The sequence below is a fragment of the Maniola jurtina genome, chromosome 24, assembly GCF_905333055.1.
Source record: "Maniola jurtina chromosome 24, ilManJurt1.1, whole genome shotgun sequence".
NCBI classification, from domain to species: Eukaryota; Metazoa; Arthropoda; class Insecta; order Lepidoptera; family Nymphalidae; genus Maniola; species Maniola jurtina.
The window spans coordinates 519,262-540,656 of NC_060052.1; the positions used below are offsets into that span (position 1 = coordinate 519,262).

The following is a 21,395-nucleotide window of genomic DNA, read 5'->3' on the forward strand; positions in this document are numbered from 1 at the left end:
AACTGCGCGTCGCGGCAGCGCCCCGCACGATATTCTCTCCAGCCGCGACGCGCGGCAGTGACGTACGTGCGGGCCGGCTGGAGAGAATATCGTGCGGGGCGCTGCCGCGACGCGCAGTTCAGTTCGAGTGCGTGGGCACCTTTACCCACAATCTTCAGGTTTCAGGACCTGAGCGAGCGAAAACTACTACTCATTGAATCCTACCGAAAGCGTTAGATGACTTCAAACATAACAAGAAAGCAAGTTAATGTTGCGTAGTTCTAACCTATTTTTGAAGCCTGTAGCTGCTGTATTATGTAAATATATTTTAATTTAAAAAAAATACACCCTGTATTTTATTAGAGTAGAACTATTGATTTTAGAAGCGCCCAGAGCAATTGGTATTGGTCAAAGATATAAATGGCGGATAAAATAAACAAAAACAAAGCATGAGCATAATCACATATATTTATTTAAAATTATCATGAAAAGTAAGAAACGCAAAAATAACATTATTTATGTAATAATTATGTAAATGAAATACACAATAAAAAATATCAATCTTTTACAGCACAATAGAAAATAGAGTAATTATTATTAAAAGTTGAATTGTTGCATCAAAATTAAATTAAATTAACATTAATATTCTTCCTTTAGTACCAATATTCGTAATAAAATTATGAGAAGAGTTTGACAGGGGGAAAATAAAGCCTCCCGTCCATTAGAGCCGAATAGTACCAAAGCAAGCGCGCCGAGTCGAATAGAACCTATGTAGCGGCCGCACCACAATCGATTCTAGGTACCTCTTGGATATTAGACGCTGTTCCCAACTTCTCAGACTTGGGCGCGTTTGGAACCCTCGTAGCTTTAGTTTTAAGTTACGCAATTAATAATTTATCACCACTATATCGTGCGAATTTAACAATTCCGACCATCTAAAGGAGTACAATTGTACTTACTTTGAATAAATGATTTTGACTTTGACTTTAACTTCTACGGCACTGGGTGTTTCTTTAGGCGATCATTCGACATGTGTCATATTCAACCTTTATGCGATACATTAAGGTTGAATTTGGCACAATATGTTGTCTGAATGATCCCCTAAAGAAGCCCCTATTTTGAATATGAAAATGTTGACAAACACCTTATCCGATTTTGTGAACGACTTGACACAAATCTAGCCTAGGCTTTATAGTTTGCGAAGGTAGTGCGTTAAATTCTTGCTCCACACGGTTTTCTTTAACGATTCTCATGTTATTTTCTATATTTATTGGATTTTTTCATATATCATGGGGGCAAATTAATGCAGTGCTATTCGGTGACCTAATGTACGCTAAGGCTTATAGGAATACCTATTCATTACTATTCATTTTGCTGCAATAACAATGCATCAACTCATCGTCCGGCTCACTACTGAGCACAGGTGCCCTCTCAGAATAAGGGTTTGGCCAAGTGTGGATTGGCAAACTAACAATGTATAGGCAACACTAAATTATACTTCTAACCTGACTTACAAAACTTACTAGTATTTTTGTACTTTCGACTAAAATGCATTATATTGTCATTTTTGTATTTACATTCGTTTTTTTTTGTAGTTTCTATAAGTGACTGTAGAGTACACATACGATTTGATTTTAAAACGATTGGAAATATAATTATAAAGTTAGCTATTATACCCCTAGTACGAGTTCGCACAATTCGATAACTGACGATTTTTAAAAGTTTCTTCTCTTCATTCTCTGTCTAAAATCGTACAAAAAGAGCATGCAATGAACACGCGAAATATAAAATAAAACGCCTAAATAGACGGCATTGGGTTGAGTCTAAGCAAAGATTGCCCGTTGTAGGATTAAAATCTTTCACAGAGAAAAAGCGCTTGTTTGCATTAGCTTTGAAATGTACATAAATTCTATACCATTTATTTTATCTAGAAGTGTTGGCGTTGATATTTGGAGGAACTCGACATAGATATTCGTAAAACTCGTACTAGGGTTATTTACAGGTCGCCCCTGTGGTTTTGTACAAAGGCTCTTAAATCATTAAAAACATAATAATTATAAACGTCACAAAATATTTGAATTCAAGACAATCCTACGTTTAAATTATCCTCCTATCAAAGGAGCTCGCTCTATAAAACTAAATGTTTATAAAACTATATGCAGATTCCGTTCAACCTATGAATGCTGCATTTCTATGTACCTGAAAATCAAAATAAAAAATTAATCAACTTTCAAATCAGGTTATTGTGGATTCATACTAATATTATAAATGCGAAAATGTATCTGTCCGTCTGTCTGTCTGCTAGCTTTTCACGGCCGGCCGGTTTAACCGACTTTGATGAAAGGTACAGAGATAGCTTCCATCCGAGGAAGGACATAGGCTACTTTTTATCGCGAAAAATCAAAGAGTTCCCGCGGGATTCTTATAAGGGCCCATCAGTTTAACCGATTTATATGAAGTTTGGTACAGAGGTAGCTTGCATCCCAGAAATTGACATAGGCAGAAATCAGAGTACCCACAGGATTTTAAAAAAACTCTAAATATACGCGGACGAGGTCACGGGCATCATCATGTTTCAAATAAGTTAAATCTCCCTCGTTTTGTACCATTTTTAGGGTTCCGTACCTTAAAAAAAGGAAAAACGGAACCCTTATAGGATCACTTTGTTGTCTGTCTGTCTGTCTGTCCGTCTGTCGTGTCTGTCAAGAAAACCTAAGAGTACTTCCCGTTGACCTAGAATCATGAAATTTGGCAGGTAGATAGGCCTTATAGCACAAGTAAAGGAAAAAATCGGAAAACCGTGAAGTTTTGGTTACATCACAGAAAAAAAATTAAATGTGTTCAATGTAAGATAACTATACGAAGTTCTAGTTACACCTGTATGTCCATCTCAGCGGCTGATACTCACCGTAAGTATATTAGTTTGTACTGTGTGAGCGTGTGTTATGATGACAGACGATCATCTTCTACGACTGCGCCCGCCCGCTGGCTCCGCTACAAATTACAAGTTATTATTCATTACTATACCAAACAAGCTAACAACTTTTTCATATCTATATAATATATATATAAATATAAAAGGAAAAACTGACTGACTGATTATCAACGCACAGCTCAAACTACTGGATGGATTAAGTTGGAGTTTGGCTTGCAGATAGCTATTATAACGTAGGCGTCTGCTAGGGATTTTTGTAAATTCAACCCCTAAGGGGTTAAAATAGGGGTTTAAAATTTGTATGAAAGTCTGTCAGTTTTAAAGTTAGAATTGTAATTGTGAATTGTATATTTACACTTATTGTGAAATATTTGTAATTCGAAAATACAAAAAAAAAACATTATTGTTTCATAGTTATAACTTCTTGAAACTGAAATAAGGACTAGTAAATTTTTTGGATTTTCTAATGACTTACCAAGTGCGGCGGCGGCGCGCGTTACTCGCAATCTTTTGGCGGGGGATTCTGCGAACAAAACATATATTAAAATGTATAGTAATATTATAAATGCGGAAGTGCCTGTCTGTCTGTTAGCTTTCCACGGCCCATTCGTTTAACCGATTTTGACGAAATTTGGTACAGAGATAGCTCGCATCCTGGAGATTGACACTGATTACTTATTATCCCGGAAAATCAAAGAATTTCCACGGGATCTGGTTACGTAATATAATGATAATTACCTTTGACCGTCGTTTCGTCAACTTCAATCTTTCTCTTGCGACGACCAGGCTTTGTGGTCTCCTCTGACTGCACTTCTGCAAATTATTTTTAAGAACACATTCAGTATGTAATTAGGTATGTATGTATATACTTTATTGCACCACAAGACAAATGACAGGTTACAACAAGTGTAAATTAAAAATTTATAACACCCCCAACAAGTGAAGGTTACAGTAACTAGAAAAGAATTGATAACTTTCAAACAGCTGAACCGACCTTATTGGATTATAGCTATAGACTCTCGATCAAGCCACCTTTCAAACAAAAAAAACTGAATTAAAATCGGTTCATTAGTTTAGGAGCTACGCTGCCGCAGACAGATACACAGATACACACGTCAAACTTATAACACCCCTCTTTTTGGGTTGGGGGTTAAAAAAGAAAACTTAAAATGTAGGTTCAAAAAGGCGGTCTTATCGCTAAACAGCGATCTCTTCCAGACGACCTTAACGCTAGGGAGAAAACGAACAAATGGACAGTGGGAGGCAGTGTATATAATACACCTAAATACTTAAACTAAACCATATAATAATAGGTATATAAAAGGAAAAGATGATTTAATCTATCAATACAACAGCACGCAAGATAAAATGTACCTTTGGACTTCGTCTGTGATGGCGTTTGCTGGCGCGCGTGCTGTGCTTGTTTGGAGGGTTTTTTTTGTTAAGAGTGGCTGGTTTTTGTGTTAGTTGGTGTTTTTTGGTGGTGGAACTGACTGGGAAGCACTCTAAAGGGGCGCCGCGCGTATGTCGGCGGGCGCCGGCGCAGACAATAACTTGAAAATATCACAAACTTGACATTGGCTAATCAGAGTAAAGCCAGATTTAAAGAAAAAAAAAATGTACCTTTTTTTGCCGGTTCTACTTTCTTCGTCCGACCGCCGCGCTTTGGGACTTCCTTCGCTGGTGATGTTATCTGAAAGAATAAATTCAAAATTGATCATAAAATTTTACATATATCAACAATTTTTTTTTAAGTATTTAAAGCAAGTGTTAATTTTGTACTCGGAAACCTCACGACTTTGCTTCCCCTCACTTTTCTATCACAGAACTGCGAGAAACTGAACGTTGGCATCCTTGTGTGGTCGACATCCAATCTATTTCTCCCCATTGCTGATACCAACCACTAAGATATGGAATCCTCTTCAGTGTTACCTGCCACTTATAACCTAAATACCTTCAAAGCAAGAGTGAATAAGCATCTTCTAGGCAAGCGCGCTTCAACCTTTTTTTTTTTTTTTTATTCACTATAGGTAAGCGCTTGACCACAATCACACCTGATGGAAAGTGATGATGTGGTCGAAGATGGGACGCGTTTACCTAGAAGATGACTATACACTCATGTTTTTTAGATACCCGGAATGTAATTGGTAGGAAACACAGTTCTGGGAGGAGTATTCCAAACCTTAGCCATGCGTATGAGGAATGATGACGCAAAACGTTTCGTGCGTGTAGATGGAATGTCGAAGACATAAGGATGGAAACTCGCCCGACCTCTAGCGGTTCGTTGGTAAAATGGTGCCTCATCATTGCTGTTTATTAGGCATGATTGTCGTCAAACGCAAGACTATCTTCCATTTTAAATAAAATTATGTTATTGTATTTTACTTGCCTTTTTTCCTTTCGTATTTTCAAGCGGAACTTCTTTTTCTGTCACATTCTTATTTCTCCTTCCTCTAGATGAAGAAACAACTTCCATTTTATCTTCTAAAACTACCTTTTCATCTCCTTTCCCTTTCGCATTACTCTTCTGTACATTTCTAGTTCTTTTACCAACGGCTGTTTCGTTTTCATCTTCTGAAATATTCTTTGTAACTTCTGTCACTATTTCATCACTTTTACTACTCTTCTGGATATTCCTAGTTCTTTTCCCAATAGGTGTTTTTTTCTTATCTTCTAGAACATTATTTACGCCTTCTGTAATATCTTCGTTTTGTACTTTTCGTGTTGTTCTTCTGGCAGTTGTGTTAGGTTCAATTTCAGTTTTTTCTACTGTACTTTTCTGTCCTCTTTTTGGTTTTTCTTGTATATTTGCCTTGGCTGTTTTTACAGAATCTGCAGTTTTCTTGCCTGTTTTCACGGTATCTTCTGTAATTTTCCTGCTTCTTGTCACCTTAATGCCCTCGGTTTCAATGTGTACACTTTCGCTTTTCTTATTCGGCGATATATCTTCTTTGAAAGTTACGCTCTTGCTTTTCGCTCCCCGTTCTGTTTTAGTTCTAAGTTCCTCAATGCTAGGTGCTACATTTTCTTCTTGAGTTATTTTACTTCGTCCTTTTCTAGTTTTTGGTGATATTGCAGCTTCAACTATATCTTTTTGATTTCTTCTACCTCTCGGACTGGTAACTGTAACTTGTTTATTAACAGATTTTGATGCAACTTCTCTTTTTGTTGTAGTTACAACTTTTGTTTCAGCCTCAAATGTAACTTTTTTCCCACGTCTATTTGGTTTAGAAGTTACATCCTGTGGGATTTCTTCAGTTATTTTTGGTTTCACAGTTTTTGCTTTAGGCCTTTCTATTGTAGGTTTGGGATCAGTAACGTTTTTGGTATTTCTGGTTCGACGAGATTGCTTTTGTTGTATTGTTAAGCCAGGTACTTCTATATCTTGTTTTCTTTGACGTGTCCTGGTTACTGTTGGTTCATTCATGTTACTACTGGTATCAAGTTTAGGTTTTGCATGAGGCGATGGTTTTGTGATAACTACAGTGTTTTTATTAGCTTTAGCCCTTGTATTTCTAAGGGTTTTAGGTGGTTCTTTATTTAGGGACTTTCTTTTAGTAGTTTTTCCAATTTTCTTTTTAGCTTCACTTTGCAAATCTTGGCTTTCTGTCTCACTAACTATAGTTTTCTTAGCTCTAGTGTTTTTAGGCGTGTTCAATTTATCATTCACTTTTACAGGTATTTTTCTTACAGATCTAGTTTGTTTTTGGGGGACTTCAATACTTTTGTCATTGCTTAGAGGTTTCGGTGTCTTTTTATTAGGTTTAGGACTTAAAATAGGTTTTTTCTTAGTAATAACTAGAGATGCGCGTTTATTCCTGGCGGTAGATCTTGAAGCACGCGTTTGTTTCGGTGATGGTTTTTTTGGTGATGGTCTTTTTGGCGATGGTTTTTTCTGTGCAATATCGGGCGAAATTTCTTTAGTAGTTAGCCTTTCTAATTTTCGGTCATCGGTTAGGGACATCTTCGTAGTGGCCAACTTTGAAACTTCTCTGTGTAATAACCTAAACAGAAAAAGTTATAAATTATTATAATAAATATACTACAACTGTTTCGATTGAATTTGCGCCTCACTATCCATATCATAAATGCGAAAATATGTTTGTACGTTGGTTGGTTGGTTTGTCCTTAAATCACGCCGCTACGGAGCAACGGACACACGTGATTTTTTGAATCGATATAGTTAAAGACCTGGAGAGTGACTTAGGCTACTTATTACCCCGCAAAATAGAGTGCCCACGAGAGTTTTAAAAACCTACTTAAATCCACGCGAACGAAGCTGCGGGCATAAGCTAGTGCAAATATAAAGAAACAACTCACCCATCCATCTTTCCAATTGCAGTAACATTTGCTATAGGCGACACTCGACCTAGTTCGGAGGCATTCATAGTCACACTGAATTTACCCTTCACGGGCGTCGAATGCACTACCCTCCTCTTCTTGATAGGCAACCTTTCAACGTGGCTGGACCTATCCGCTTTTACTAGCGACCGCTTTTTGATAGGCAACGTGTGAGCGCTGTAAATCTCCGAAGCGGATTTTTTACGTTCCTGATTTCCTGCATTTACACTTCTAGTCATTGTGTTGTTTCGAGAACGAGATAGCAGTATAGGAGTGTTCCCTTCTACCGTGTCAGTTGATAGCTTTTGTAATGCCCGCGTCAAGTTAGTTTTGTTCGTAGATTTTTCTTTCTGTACGCACTTTTTAAACTCGTTCTGCAACCATTCTTCTACGTTGTCAGTTATCATACTAATTGAATCATTAACTGATTTTGCATTTCGCTTTCGTTTAGGTTTAACCGCTTTGGTGAAGCTTCGTGGTTTGGTGTAAGCGCGAAGAACAGGTGGTTTTCCGAGTAATTGATCGAATGTCGCATTCAAATCTTGATTTTCGTGCGTATCTACTACGACATCAAATAAACTGTCCTGAGAATCTTCATAGAACAGTTCTTCAACTCCGCTTACGTCGTTTTTAGGTTCAGTTTCTCTGTACAGTCGTCGTAATCCTCGAACATCGGTCAACTCATTTCTCGGGGAATTGACACGTAAAGCATTTTTGACTCCCGAAACGTTTCGCAGATCATTCGAAACACTTTTTTTGTTTCTAAACAATTCCTTAACACCCCTAACATCTTCCAAGTTGTTTTTCGGTGATTTCTGTTTCTTTGTCAATGTTTTAACTCCTTTCGGCGATGAAGCGACGTACTTTATACGATTTATCGGCGATCTAGGGGACACTTGTTGGCCTTCCGCGATGTCAGTTAAGTCATTTTTATTTGATCTTCTAGTGCGTGAAGTCCGCAATACACTGTTGACATCATTTTCGGGAGTTTCGTCGAATACTCGCTCCAGCCCACTTCTATTCGGACTCTTTCCAGGCGTGCTCAAAGGGCTAATAAATACATCTGTGGTAAAATCTTCAGTGCGCCCCATAAAAGTATTATCTGGACTTCGGCCCGTAAACGCGAAGGTATTTCTTGTGGGACGTCGAACATAATCGTCGTCTTCGAATAACTTTTTCTTAGAAAACTCCGTCATACTCTGGGACAGCTTCCTTTTGACCGGACTATTGAACAATTGTTTCACTAGATCAGATTCATCCAAGTCATCAATGATAGAACGTTTGGATAGAGTTTTTTTGGCAGTGGAATGTTTGTTTTTAACACCCTCTTGGATAGGTATGATACCACTTTTTGGAGTCGTCACTTCTTCATCTCGAGATGAATCGATCGACGCATGAGACAGATCCATATGGTCTACAGAAGAAGTCGTTGTTCTTAAAGATCTCCTAGAGGTGGTCCCGAGCGATGTAGATTTGAAGCTCGACCTAGGTTTTTTGGTCTCTGTGCGATCGCCTCCAATCGTTTTCCGCTTATTAGCTCCTTTACGCCTCGGCGATCTTTGAGAAGACGACGAACTCCGATTTAGGGAACTTTGCTCTAGTAAGTTCTGAATGCTTAGAACTGGAGTCGTTGCTTCTTCGGGGCTATATCTATTCTCTGGAGTGATATTGCCATTATTGACCGATTCGGGAGTGTCAGTTAAAGTAATAGTCTTCCGCGGTACGGGGCTCGTTAAAATGGATTTACTGATTCTTTTAGAGGATCTAGGCGAAGCATCGTCATCGTCCATCGGGAGTATGTCACTGTCATTAATCCGAGACCTACTTCGGGAAGCTCGTGAGATTCTAGTACTGTTTACGGAGATTCGCGTTTGAGTATTTTCTGGAGTCGTTAAGGAAGCGGATCTCCTTTGAGAAAGTGTGGACTTTCTGGACGTAACAGCAACTTGTGGGGAAGAGGTGGATCGGAGAGAAACTGGGGAAACGGTTTTTGAGCCTTGTTCAGTTTTATCAGCATAGGGAGTGCTTGAACTTAAAACTGAGGTATTATTAGCCCGGGTACTCCTTCCAGGCCTCGGAGTGGCAAAAGGAGCAGTACTCGTCTCCGACCCCGCGGAACCATACACCGACCGATCCGACCCAATCGAATCCATGGAAACCAAATCCACAATGGAATACGATTCCAAATTCCGTTTATTCGATCTCGGACTGCGCGTCATAGTTTTACGAGTGGATGCAATTGTTGTGATGTAACTTTGATCCGTCAGAGACTTGGTTGTTCTACGGGAATACGTGGAACCGGAGGAGTCCAAAGAGTTTTCCAGAGCCTTCTCCACAATAAGGCTTCCACGAGATTTTCTTTGACGCGGCGACTCTAATGCTGATTGGTTTGGGGATTTTTTCGAACGAGGGGAGTCCGGATTAGCGCTTCTATCTGATGATACATTTTGTACGTAGGTTTCGCCAAGCGATCTTTCTAGAATACGACTGCTCCGAGAGTGTATCGATCTTTTAGGAGACGGTGTTCTCGTAGTATCCGAGTAATGAAGCGAGATATCTTCGTCAGGGGTGATGTCATATTCGCTATCTTTTGTCACATCTTCAAGTAAAACTACATCTGAAGGTCGGTCTTCAGGATTTTCAAGGTTACTCAGATCAAATTTTATAGATTCCGTTTTCCTTGTGCTTCTTTTGGAAGTCTTTTTCATTGCCGATTTTCTCGGTTTCAGCAATGCCGGTGATTGTCGAGTTGATATCTGTGAGAAATAAATTGTTAAAAGTATTTTTAAAACTTTAAGAAAGTCAGCTATCAAAGTTACAAGGGTAGTAGCAACGCAAGGAAATGTATAATCGTTTGTTTAAAAGACTTTTCGATCACTAAACAGAAGAAATGCTTAGGTTAAAGCTGGCATCATGTTAGATTGAAAGACTACGTATTTTTCCTCGAGATATTACGTCTCATGAAATATATTGTGTTTCATAAAATGTAAACATTCAAATCAGTCATAAGACCTTGGTTTTTATTTTGAGAACAAAATATTAAGTTGAATTGTTTTTGATTTATCATACAAAATATCGGAAAAAAATACCCGAATACGGAACCCTTCGGTACGCGAGTCTGACTCGTACTTGGCCGGTTTTTTTAAATAACGTGTCACTCACGCTTTTATCCCCCGATCCTCCCTCACTGTCCCTCACCGCAACCCGAGTACTGAACCTCTTCGGAGTCACTCCCAAAGAACTTCCTCGACTTTTTCCTTGCACTGGGCTGGGTTTCTTCACCACGAAGGATGGTCTTTGCTTCGGCGTCGGTTGCTTTGGTTTTGGGGTATGTCCCGTCATCAACATGATGGCGGCTTGCTTGGTGTGGTCTAGGGATGAGAAGATGTAGTCCTTTAAACGACGTAGGTATTCGAGAAACATCGTTTCTTGAGATATTTAACGTGTAAATATACTTGGTCTACAGATCTGTCGAAAACTTTTTGCAGAAAAACTGTAGTTGGTGTACAGCTTTACGAAAAATTTAAATTAGCTGCGCAATTTTTTAAACAGCTCTCAAAATTACTAACTGATTACACAAGCTTTAATTGAACTGATTAAACAAGCTTGAAAATTTTTGTAACGTCATAAATTCAAATTCAACTATTATTATAGGCAGACTTGTAAAATTTTAAATAGGAAAAAATATATTTTAAAACCGCTGAAATCGCCTAAAAATATTACAATGATGATAAATGAGAACAGGTCTGATTGCAGCCAAGTCTATAAATTAAAAAAATAAATTGTATGTTTCAATTGTAATCTAGAATAAAATTTACGTCGAAGTGCAACCTAACAAAACTGTGAGTTTGGAATGATAAAACTACTTGTTGAAATATAAATTTGCAGTAAATTAGCATATTATCACGTCCATGCAATCTTGTGTATGGAGGCAGTATCTCTAGACGGTAATTACTGCATAATTATTGTAGGTCGTTACGCCTACGCGCCAGACAATGACTAACACTTCATTTCAGCACATTTTTAGGGTTCCGTTCCCGAAGAATGACACATACCCTATCACTAAGCCTGCGCTGGCCGTCGGTCCATCTGTCAGTGGGCTGTACCTCGTGAACCGTAATAGGTAGAATTGAAATTTTTACAGAATGTGTATTCCTATTGCCGCTATAACAACAAATATTGAAAAATTTTAAATGGGCTTTTTCTTGTACGATGGTACGGAACCTTTCGTGTGCGAGTCCAACTTGCACTTGACCGATTTTTTTTAAAGTTGACTCATTCTTTCCAAATCTTTGAATTTGGCTTTAAATCTGCATAGATGTTACAATCAAATCACTTGAAAACGAAATTCGATGAGAACAAACAAGTTGGGCGGGAAAATATAGTAAGACAAGTGGAAAAAAGAAAACAAATAAATGAACAATTAATTGAGAAAAAAGAGATGGGTGTGAGAAGAGTGGAAAGAAATGAGGCGGGGAGCAAGTGGGAAAATATGGGACAAGAGAGAAAATGTGGGAGCAAGAGAGAAAATGTGGGGCAAGAGAGAAAATGTGGGAGCAAGAGAGAAAATGTGGGGCAAGAGAGAAAATGTGGGAGCAAGAGAGAAAATGTGGGGCAAGAGAGAAAATGTGGGGCAAGAGAGAAAATATGGGCAAGAGTGAAAAAAACAAGACAAGTAGATAAACGACCAATGGAAAATATAATAATGTCAAAATAGGTCCAGCCGTTCCTAAGATTAGCCCGTTTAAACAGACATGCAGATAAAAATCTTAAAACGTCTGGTTCAGTTATGATACAGTTTAAATAACCACATGAACTTAATCATCATCATCAGCCTGTGGACGTCCACTGTTGGACATAGGCCTAAAGAGCACCACCATACCCGGTCCTCAGCCTTCCTCATCCAGCCACTTGCCCCCAGCCGCTTTGTATCGTCAGTACATCGTGCTGGAGGGCATCCTTCACTATGCTTGCTTGTAAGCGGTCTCAACTCAAGGATATGAACTTAATATGAGTTAGTTATTTCAAAATTACAGACTACAATTTTATTTATTAGTATTATAGATTAATTTTCTCACCTATCTTGGCCGGCGCTTGTATCTTGGTGATTCTCATCCTGTTCGCACTCTGAGCCTTCCTTAGCACGGCAAGTCGTAAGGGCGTGCTTTTTCTGGCGGTGCTGCGAGGCAAGGCGCGAGGCACGCTGCGAGGCAAGGCGCGAGGCAAGGCGCGCGGCGTCTTGCGGGACTCTATCCAGAGGCTCGCCTTGGTTGTGTCGTTGAGGCTCACGTTCTTTGGACTGGCCCTGGCGGTCGATTTCCTGATTAAAAGAAACATACTTTAAAAGTAAAATTGTTTTTCTGTCACTTGGTATATTTTAATGTTGTCGTACATTTATATTCATGTGTTCAGAATTTTCTCCTCTTTCATTTGACATCACACTTGATACAATAGCAAAAAAAATTTTGGAGACCTCCACTCCACTTTTTTGATGTAACATCCATTACGTCAATTTTTTCCGTATAAAATATAGCCTATGTCACCCGGAACTTTACAACGAATCAATTGACACCTCATTCAATTAAAATCGGCCCAGTAGTTTAGGCACTACGGTGGAACACACAGGATCTGGCTACAAACATACATATACACTGCTAAAATCATAGCCCTTCCTTTTGGCTTTGCCACAGTCGGGTAAATATAGGTTATACCTGTGTGTAGTGTCCACATTGTCAGTGGCGGCGTCTGCGTCGTTGTTCCTGCTGCTGCGCGAGCGACTGCCCGCGCTTCCACTCGACTGCGGGGGCTCTATAATATTGCCATTACATTAACTCTCAGGAATATCAGGATCATTGCTCAAGTGCAGAAGAAGACCGAGTTATATTGCATACATTTTTTTTTTAAGTCTGACTCGCCATTGTTAACCACCAACCCAAAAAGAGGGGTGTTATAAGTTTGACGTGTGTGTCTGTGTCTTTGTGTATCTGTCTGTGGCATCAAGCTCCTAAATGAATGAACCGATTTTAAGTTTATTTTGTTTGAAAGGTGGCTTGATTGAGAGTGTGCTTAGCTATAATCCAAGAAAATCGCTTCAGCCGTTTGAAAGTTATTTACTTTTTAGAGAGTTTTGTGTCGGGGGTTTTTAAATTTTGAATTTATAACTCTATGTATGATGTCAAAAGTACTATTCTAGTCCTTAAGAGCCCGCTCCATCGAAACGATAAATCGTTGGCGGGTGGAACCTAAAATGGAACTGTTTCCACAGATGACGGAAAAAACGTTTAACAAACCAGTTTTTTTTCTTATAAGTACACTAGAAACACTCGTGCCAGATAATGTGTAATGCGTACTCACCACTTTGATCATTGGTTGTGTGCCTGCGCTGGGGCTGCACTATGGCGACCTGTTTTCCACTCGCTGAAGCTGCAATAATATATCATTGTTATAACCTATATTCCATACCTCCATACTAATCCATACATACTATTATGATAAATGCGAAAATGTGTCTTTTTTAGGGGTCCGTATCTCAAAAGGCAAAACGGTACCTTTATAACATCACTTTGTTGTCTGTGTGTCCATCCGTTTGTCGTATCTGTCATGAAAAACTATAGGGTATTATGATAGCATGCATGCATGGCGCAACATGCAGCATGCGATATGGTGCATATCGCATGCTGCATGTTGCGCCATACAGCATGCGATATGGTGCATATCGCATGCTGCATGTTGCGCCATACAGATTTGTTTGGTTTAGCGGATTATAGCAAATTAAGCTTTTGGTTCCTTGTATGTCATGAACTTACGCAAAGTAACGCCTGCTTTTATACAAACACAATTTCGTATTTATAGTATGGGTGTAAATAGATGTTTGACTCACCGGGCATAGTGGCGCGATGCGGCGGCGCTTGCGGCGGGTTGCGGCGCCGCCCGCGCATGCTGACGCCCCGTGACACTGGGGGAAAATGCAGAGCGTTAGGGCCGATTCACACCAATTACGTACACGTGCGTAGTGACGCGCGTAAAACCCTAACACATCGGTTACGCATACGTTCACGGTTTACGCAAGCGGTGTGCCATGTTTCATACAGTCCCATACATTACAATTTACAACGCAATGGTACGCGCTACGTCTACGTTTACACAACGCTTACGCAGCCTGTGTGAACGAGCTATTAATGTTGAAATCTATAGAGCGTACTTTGGCTTTGCTTAGACGTAAGTTTCAGTTAAAACGAGACAGATATACGCCAGCGGTATAACGCTGTCTCGTTTTAACAATGTCTTAAATCTGAGCAAAGTCAATGTGCGCTCTATACATCTCAGCCTAAGAGTGTCGTCTAGTGACAAAAGGTAGAGTAGGCATTTTCAAGAATGCTATCTGTTTAAATCTGTATATTATATCTGTCTATAATATCTTGCAATATGTAGGTTGCTTACGCGTTGAATTAGAACAAAAGGTGATGCAAAATTATGTAGGTTACATTAAGAAATATCTTTAAGACAATAGCTTATAAGATTTGATTATAACTAATGTTAGTTCGTAAAAAGAGTCGATCATAAGCATGCACCGAATAAAGACGTCTACTACAACGCCGTCGTCCATCATTTAATACCAACCAACAAGTTTATTTCAATCTATCGTATCGTATTGTAACTCTCGGAGCAGGCTCGAGGTTGATCAGACTGGCCGTGTCACTCACCAGGCGGGTTGGTGCGCGAGGGGGGTCCATACGGGCGTCCGTATTCCCAGCGCAGCGTGCGGCCGCCCACTTCCAGGCGGTCGCCGTGCCGCAACACACACACACTCACACCGACACCGTTCACCAGGGTCTCACCTGCGTTTATACTGCTAACCACCGTCTGACAACAAACAACAACACTAACTCTAATACTGTAGTATATACTGTATGTTACTAATGCAAGTACAAAATTTACTCTTCTCAGTAGGAAAGGCATTCTGAACCAGTGGTAGATGCTCTTGACGATTCATTTAAGTACTTATACTAATACAAGTGTAAATTAAAAATTTATAACACCCCCCACAAGTGAAGGTTACAGTAACTAGAAAAGAGCTGATAACTTTCAAACGGTTGAACCGATTTTCTTGGATTATAGCTAAGAACACTCTCGATCAAGCCACCTTTCAAACAAAAAAAATTGGTTGTCTGTAAAGTCGGTTTACTGACGATAGTTGAACGTGACAACAAAGGCCGATTGTGCTTCTTTGTCGCTCGTTCCGCGCTCTCGCTTGCACTTCAAGCCTTACATGGAACGCCTCAGAGCGAGGTAACGCCGCATGAGTCATGTTTTTTCGTGCGTGCAGCTGGCTCTATCGAATTATAAGACGTTGTCACGTCAAAAACTAAATTAAAATCGGTTCATTAGTTTAGGAGCTACGATGCCACAGACAGATACACAGATACACATGTCAAACTTATAACATCACTGACAAAGAGCTGACAACTTTCAAACGGCTGAACCGATTTTCTTGGATTATAGCTAAGAACACTCTCGATCAAGTCAGCTTTCAAACAAAAAAACTATATTAAACATGGTTCATTAGTTTAGGAGCTACGATGCCATAGACAGATACACAGATACACAGATACACACGTCAAACTTATAACACCCCTCTTTTTGGGTCGGGGGTTAAAAAATATTTTGAATTTGGTATCATACAAATAATAAAAATGATGGAAAGGCACCAACAAACTAATGAGTAATGATTAAGGACACTTAGCAGGTACAAAAGTAATCCATACAAATATTATAAACTAGATGATTTCACCAAAATCAAAGTCTTGTTGCATCAGTGTAATTGTGTTTTGTTTTGCCTATGACAAAGTGATGTAGTAATTTTATGTACTTAGTAGAAATTTGAATCTATACGTAGGGTAGAATTATTTATGTAAATAGTTTTTTGTCCTAAGGTGTAGGAGGTATAGGGTTTTTATTGTAAAAGTGTACGTTTATATTTAAGTTTGTTAGTAGATAGGTTAGTTGTATAATACACAGCTTAGAATTACGAAGTATTCCTCGGCGCCATTCGTATCAGGGTTCCGGCTGAAAACCAGTGTTTTTGTGTATGGGCGAGGCATACAGCATTTATGCTGAGTTGGGACTGTTTTTTCGGGTTGTGCCACACATGACAGTTTATTCCGGCGCTTCCTCTGCTCGAGTCTTTTGACTTTAATGCTCAAGTACTTGAGTATCGATGCATTAGAGGCGCCGGGATAACCTAACCCGTAGGTATAACTGGTAATGTGTGGCACAGCTTTCAAAAATAAACATTTTTAGAGTTCCATACCTCAAAAGTAAAAACGGAACCCTTATAGGATCACTTTGTTGTCTGTCTGTCTGTCTGTCCGTCGTGTCTGTCAAGAATCCTATAGGGTACTTCCCGTTGACCTAGAATCGTAAAATTTGGCAGGCATTCTTTCTTTCTTTCTAATGGCTTACCTGATTAGAATGCACCACTACAGTGGCGTGGTGTGGGCTGACCGTGGGCATCACCACGCGTATGTCACAGGCTGAGTCACTGCCAATAGTGGCCAGTCCTTCTGCTAAGGGGTATGCCTTCACATCTCGTCCGAGGCTGTCCAGCACCACCAGACGCCCACCAGACATTGCACCCTGCTAATCATACCTTCCATCATTACCATGATCAAAATATTGCCAGCTCACTACTGAGCACAGGTCACCTGTCAGTATGACAAGGGTAAGTGGAATAGGTAGAGTATAAAATATAAAGTGGGAACTAATTCATTAAATATGCATATGTAAAGTGAACTGGAACGTCGTCGCGTAACTTCACCGCTCTCGTTCTGACAGGTCTTTGCCTGTCAACTACTATCTATGGCTAAGTTAACACTCAACGTACCAACATAGTGATATTCTCTTTGCAACGTACATAGTTTGTTCTAATTTTTGTGTATCAGTCTCTCTGTGTGTCTGTACGCTCTTTACAAAGGTGTTTGAAAGGCGCATTTGGAACCCTAGTACCTTATAAGTTTACAAATCAACTTACACATATTAATTTATTTTTGTTGCAATTATAAAATTAAAGCCTCAATAGCTCAATGGTTATAGGAGCGGACAGAAATCTGAAAGGTCGGCGGTTCAAACCCCACCCTTTGCTCTTTTGTCGTACCCACTCCTAGCACAAGCTTAACGCTTAGTTGGAGGGAAAAGGGGAATGTTAGTCATGATTAAAATGTCTAATATTCTTTTTAAAAAAAATATCTATGAATGAAGTAGGTATAATATATTATTTGATCACCTACTTATCTATACTAATATAATAAAGGGGAAAGATTAGTTTATTTGTACTTAAATCATTAAACTTCTTCCGCTTTAAATAATAATTTTTATTCTACTTTTTTCTTTCTCTTCTTCTTTTCTTCTCGACGGCTCTTTGCACTACAGTTTGAAACAACTGAACTGAAATGTCAGTTTTCTATTGTTACTTCTGGATTTAAAGTAGCTTTTAATGGTGATAGAATTATTATAATCATTAATATAATATATAATAAAATAAAATAATTCTTTCACCGTTAGAAAGCTACTTCATCTAGAATAACAGGAATTATTTAGAAAAACTGACATTTCTAAAAAAGTATGCTGCCTCATAATAGGCAAACTAAAAACTAACTAGAAACCTACCATTGGTCTTGTGAGTAATCTTGGTCCTTTCTAGCAACCTTTACTAAAAACACCTGACCAATTTTTTAAAATTCCCAAGTTTTTTTGGCGATAACTCAAAACCTCAAAAATTACGTTTTGTGGGTTAGCGTTTTTTAGCAAAAGGACGACAACATTTGAAACAGTAACAATTAATTATTTATTTAGTAATCAAAGGAAAAACATATTTTTCTATTTTATTTAAGTTACTAAATAATTTCATATTCATAGTTTCTTTTCCCAACGAATTATGATACTCGTAATATGATTGTTGATCGACGACATCAAGAATGTGGATATTTCCCGCCACATAAATTGTACAGTATTTGTACAAAAATACTGAGAAATCTTAAGTTCATTTAATAATTTGAGCTAAATATTAACGAAACTTGTGCAAACTACCAAAGTTTTATGCTGATCTTAATATATTTTACACTTTAAAAATATGGGTAGCGCCGGGGTTTGGCATGGAATCTTTACAATTTCAATACTTACCGACGTCAGAGGTTTGCCAAGGAAAACATCATAATTTTATAGTTTAAAAACTCCAAAACACAATAAATAATTCAATTCAGCCTATAAAATAGTCAAAATCTTCACGATATCTTTTAAAAATATTTTAAACGCAATGGCGTCACCTACTTTAATTTGACAATTATACAAAAGTTTGTGAGTTTGACAATGCAAACATGGCGGCCTACAACGAACCCATGCACCCATAGATGATAGAGATCACCACAGAATATCAGCACGTAGCCACGTTCACACACGCACATCTTGTTGTTGGGCATATCTATGTCCAACATGCGTCCAACAACAATAATTTATTGACTACGGTTGTTTTCTTGTCAGGGATATTGGGCAAGTTCCGGTTGTTTTGTTTATCTATTTTCCGGATTGTGTTACAGGTCTGTGTTGTCTATGGTTACTCATGTTATTTGTTTACTTTTCTGTTGAATTTTTCTAATCCATTATTTTCTAGCAGGTTAGCTAAATTGGGTCCCTCTATTTAACGAAATTATAATTACCTAATTTGCGTCGAGGTGTAACAGCCCAATTTACAGCATTAAAAACTTCAGTAACTGCATAATGGAAATCAACAATCCACAAAGTTATTGGTTTGTCGTGAGAGAAGACCAAAGCAATGTTATATTCAGTAGCAATAATTTTACTATACAAGCACCACAAGCACAAGGTATATAAAATAACATGCAGTTTTTAAAGAGCCAGTAGCCCAATGGTTTGAAGGGGCAGAATAAAACGAAAGTTCATAGTTTTCAATCCCACTCGGTGAACTTTAATATAACAATAATTTATTAGACTTGTTCCTTCTGTACCAAGCATAATACTGTTTAGTTGAACAAGGGGAATATTAATTTTATTAGCCATGCTTAAAACTACAAATATACTGTTTTGCTGTATAAAGTAATATTTATATACTGAATTTTATTTTCAGTTGCAGCTCAAGAAACGCGTTATGTGGTAGACAGCTCAGCAGATACTCGGCAATATGCTCATGATGTCCAAGTAGACCATTTACCAGAACCCCAAGAGGACCCTGCCAAGGAAACCAAAGACTACAACTTCTGGGACAGGAATAGAATTAAACTATTGCTGTCACTCTGTCTAGAAAACAGATTCAAAAGTCCAAACAAAGACAAAATGATTTGGAATGAAGTATCAATCCTACTGGGAACAACTCCTGAAGAGTGCGACAAGAAATACAGAAACCTTCGTAGAACATACATAAGGCTACTGAAAAAGAATAGAGCTGGTAAAGAAATAAAATGGGTCCACTACAACATGTGCGATGAAGTTTTCAAAGACTGCAAGTCCCTATCTATGACCATGCTACCACCTTGGGAGGACTCCAAAGTTCGCAAATTATTAACTCTCTACATTGATAATATAAGCAAATTCCGTAGCCCAGAACATTTACAAAAAGACATCTGGAAAGACATTGCCTCACAGTTAAACACTACAGAGTATAACTGTTACCATAAGTTTAAGAATATGAAAAGAACTTACTTCAACTGGATTGAGAGAAGTGGAGAAACTGGAAAGCTAAGAAAGTGGCCGTACCACCATTACTTTGAACGAATCTATTACAACTACAATCCAGATTTGGGACCTTGGAATAGAAATAAAATAAGACAGCTAATAAATTCTTATTCCGACATCGCTCACAAGTTCAGAAACCCTAAATTTCAAAAAAAGGAACTATGGAGAGAAATTTCTAGAAAAGTTGGCGAATCTCCCACAAATTGCGATAGAAAATTTCGTAATCTTAAACAAACATACTTAAGATTAAAAATGAGAGCAGACACAGGTAGGTCTTTAACGAAATGGAGGTACTTCAAAGACTTTGTCACGATTTTCGAGAATGAATCATTTGCAATAGTGGAAGATGGACAGGATAATATAGTTTACAAGTCCTTGGAACATGATTATATAAAGCAATTACTGACATTCTATTTGGAGAATAAACAAAAATTTAACGACCCACTTGTGAAGAAGAAACAGTTATGGAGACAAATCGGTCCACAGCTCGGTTTAACGGTGGAAGAATGCGATAAAAAATTTCGTAACATGAAACAAACTTATATAAGATTAGCAGAGAAAAAGCGAGACACAGGAAAGGATAACACTTGGCCATACTACTCATATTTTGAAGAAATTTACGATGGATCCAAGATGTTTAGGAAAGAATGCAGCCATAAATGCAGCGTTGATAACACAACTTTCACAGAAATAAGGAATCTTGTTAAGGACCACGAAACTAAGGACAAAGACAAATTTGAGAGACTTCTCTCCGCAATACAAGACTCAAATGATATTCAGAGGGAAAGGAATAGAATTTTGCAAGCTTTGTTGAATAGAAAATAGCGTCAGGTTTCTAGTTTAACCTAGGTACCAATCGAAAAATCTGAAAAAATTAGGGTCACTATTGACCATAATATAACTTTATATTTCTATAAGTTAATGTATATTTTACAGGAAAAATAAAACCAACGCTCTAACTATCATAGTTTTTTTGATATTAACAATCAACCTCTACAAGCAAAGTTAGTTTGTGGTTCGTTACCAAAAGAATTCCTTACCGTTTTAGTAATTCTGTTGTACAGAACCCTCGATGCGCGAGTTTGACTAACACTTGACCGGTTTTTAGGGTTCCGTACCTCAGAAGAAAAAGGAACCCTTTTAGGATCCTTAACAGACTTCAAAAAAGGAGGTTCTCAATTCGTCGGAATCTTTTTTGTTGTCCGTCTGTCATCCGTCCCTCATGTCTGTTAAGAAAACCTATAGGGTACTTTTCGTGGACCTAGAAAGTGATGTGACCTAGAATCATGTTTGGCAGGTTTACAGGACAAAGGGACACTTTTTTTTACTTTAACATAGCTGCACCTACTTTAGTAACGCAGCGTTACCGTACGGCCACTACGGCTAACGTTATATC

The 21,395-nt window shown here is 38.4% G+C and overlaps 2 protein-coding genes across 3 annotated transcripts; one reads left to right on the forward strand and one right to left on the reverse strand.

Moving 5' to 3' along the window:
- Positions 1–429: 429 nt before the first annotated feature.
- Positions 430–18,621, reverse strand: LOC123877766. The gene is made up of 15 exons (XM_045924640.1): positions 18,434–18,621; positions 16,718–16,894; positions 14,959–15,118; positions 14,136–14,210; positions 13,610–13,678; positions 12,967–13,063; positions 12,334–12,575; positions 10,418–10,626; positions 7,235–10,011; positions 5,304–6,918; positions 4,538–4,607; positions 3,653–3,727; positions 3,390–3,437; positions 2,888–2,973; positions 430–2,178 (listed from the first exon to the last, which is right to left on the reverse strand). Exons 2-14 carry the CDS (start codon positions 16,883–16,885, stop codon positions 2,939–2,941), a joined length of 5,640 nt encoding a protein of 1,879 aa, XP_045780596.1. The 5' UTR covers positions 16,886–16,894; positions 18,434–18,621; the 3' UTR covers positions 430–2,178; positions 2,888–2,938.
- A 246-nt stretch (positions 18,622–18,867) lies between these two features.
- On the forward strand, positions 18,868–20,959 carry LOC123877769. 2 transcript variants are annotated; one of them, XM_045924645.1, is made up of 2 exons: positions 18,868–19,133; positions 19,395–20,959. In XM_045924645.1, the coding sequence occupies exons 1-2, from the start codon at positions 19,028–19,030 to the stop codon at positions 20,822–20,824; spliced, it is 1,536 nt and encodes a 511-aa protein (XP_045780601.1). In that variant the 5' UTR covers positions 18,868–19,027; the 3' UTR covers positions 20,825–20,959. The 2 variants fall into 2 exon arrangements, with proteins under 2 accessions (XP_045780601.1, XP_045780602.1); XM_045924646.1 differs by having other exon boundaries at positions 19,401–20,959.
- Positions 20,960–21,395: the final 436 nt, after the last annotated feature.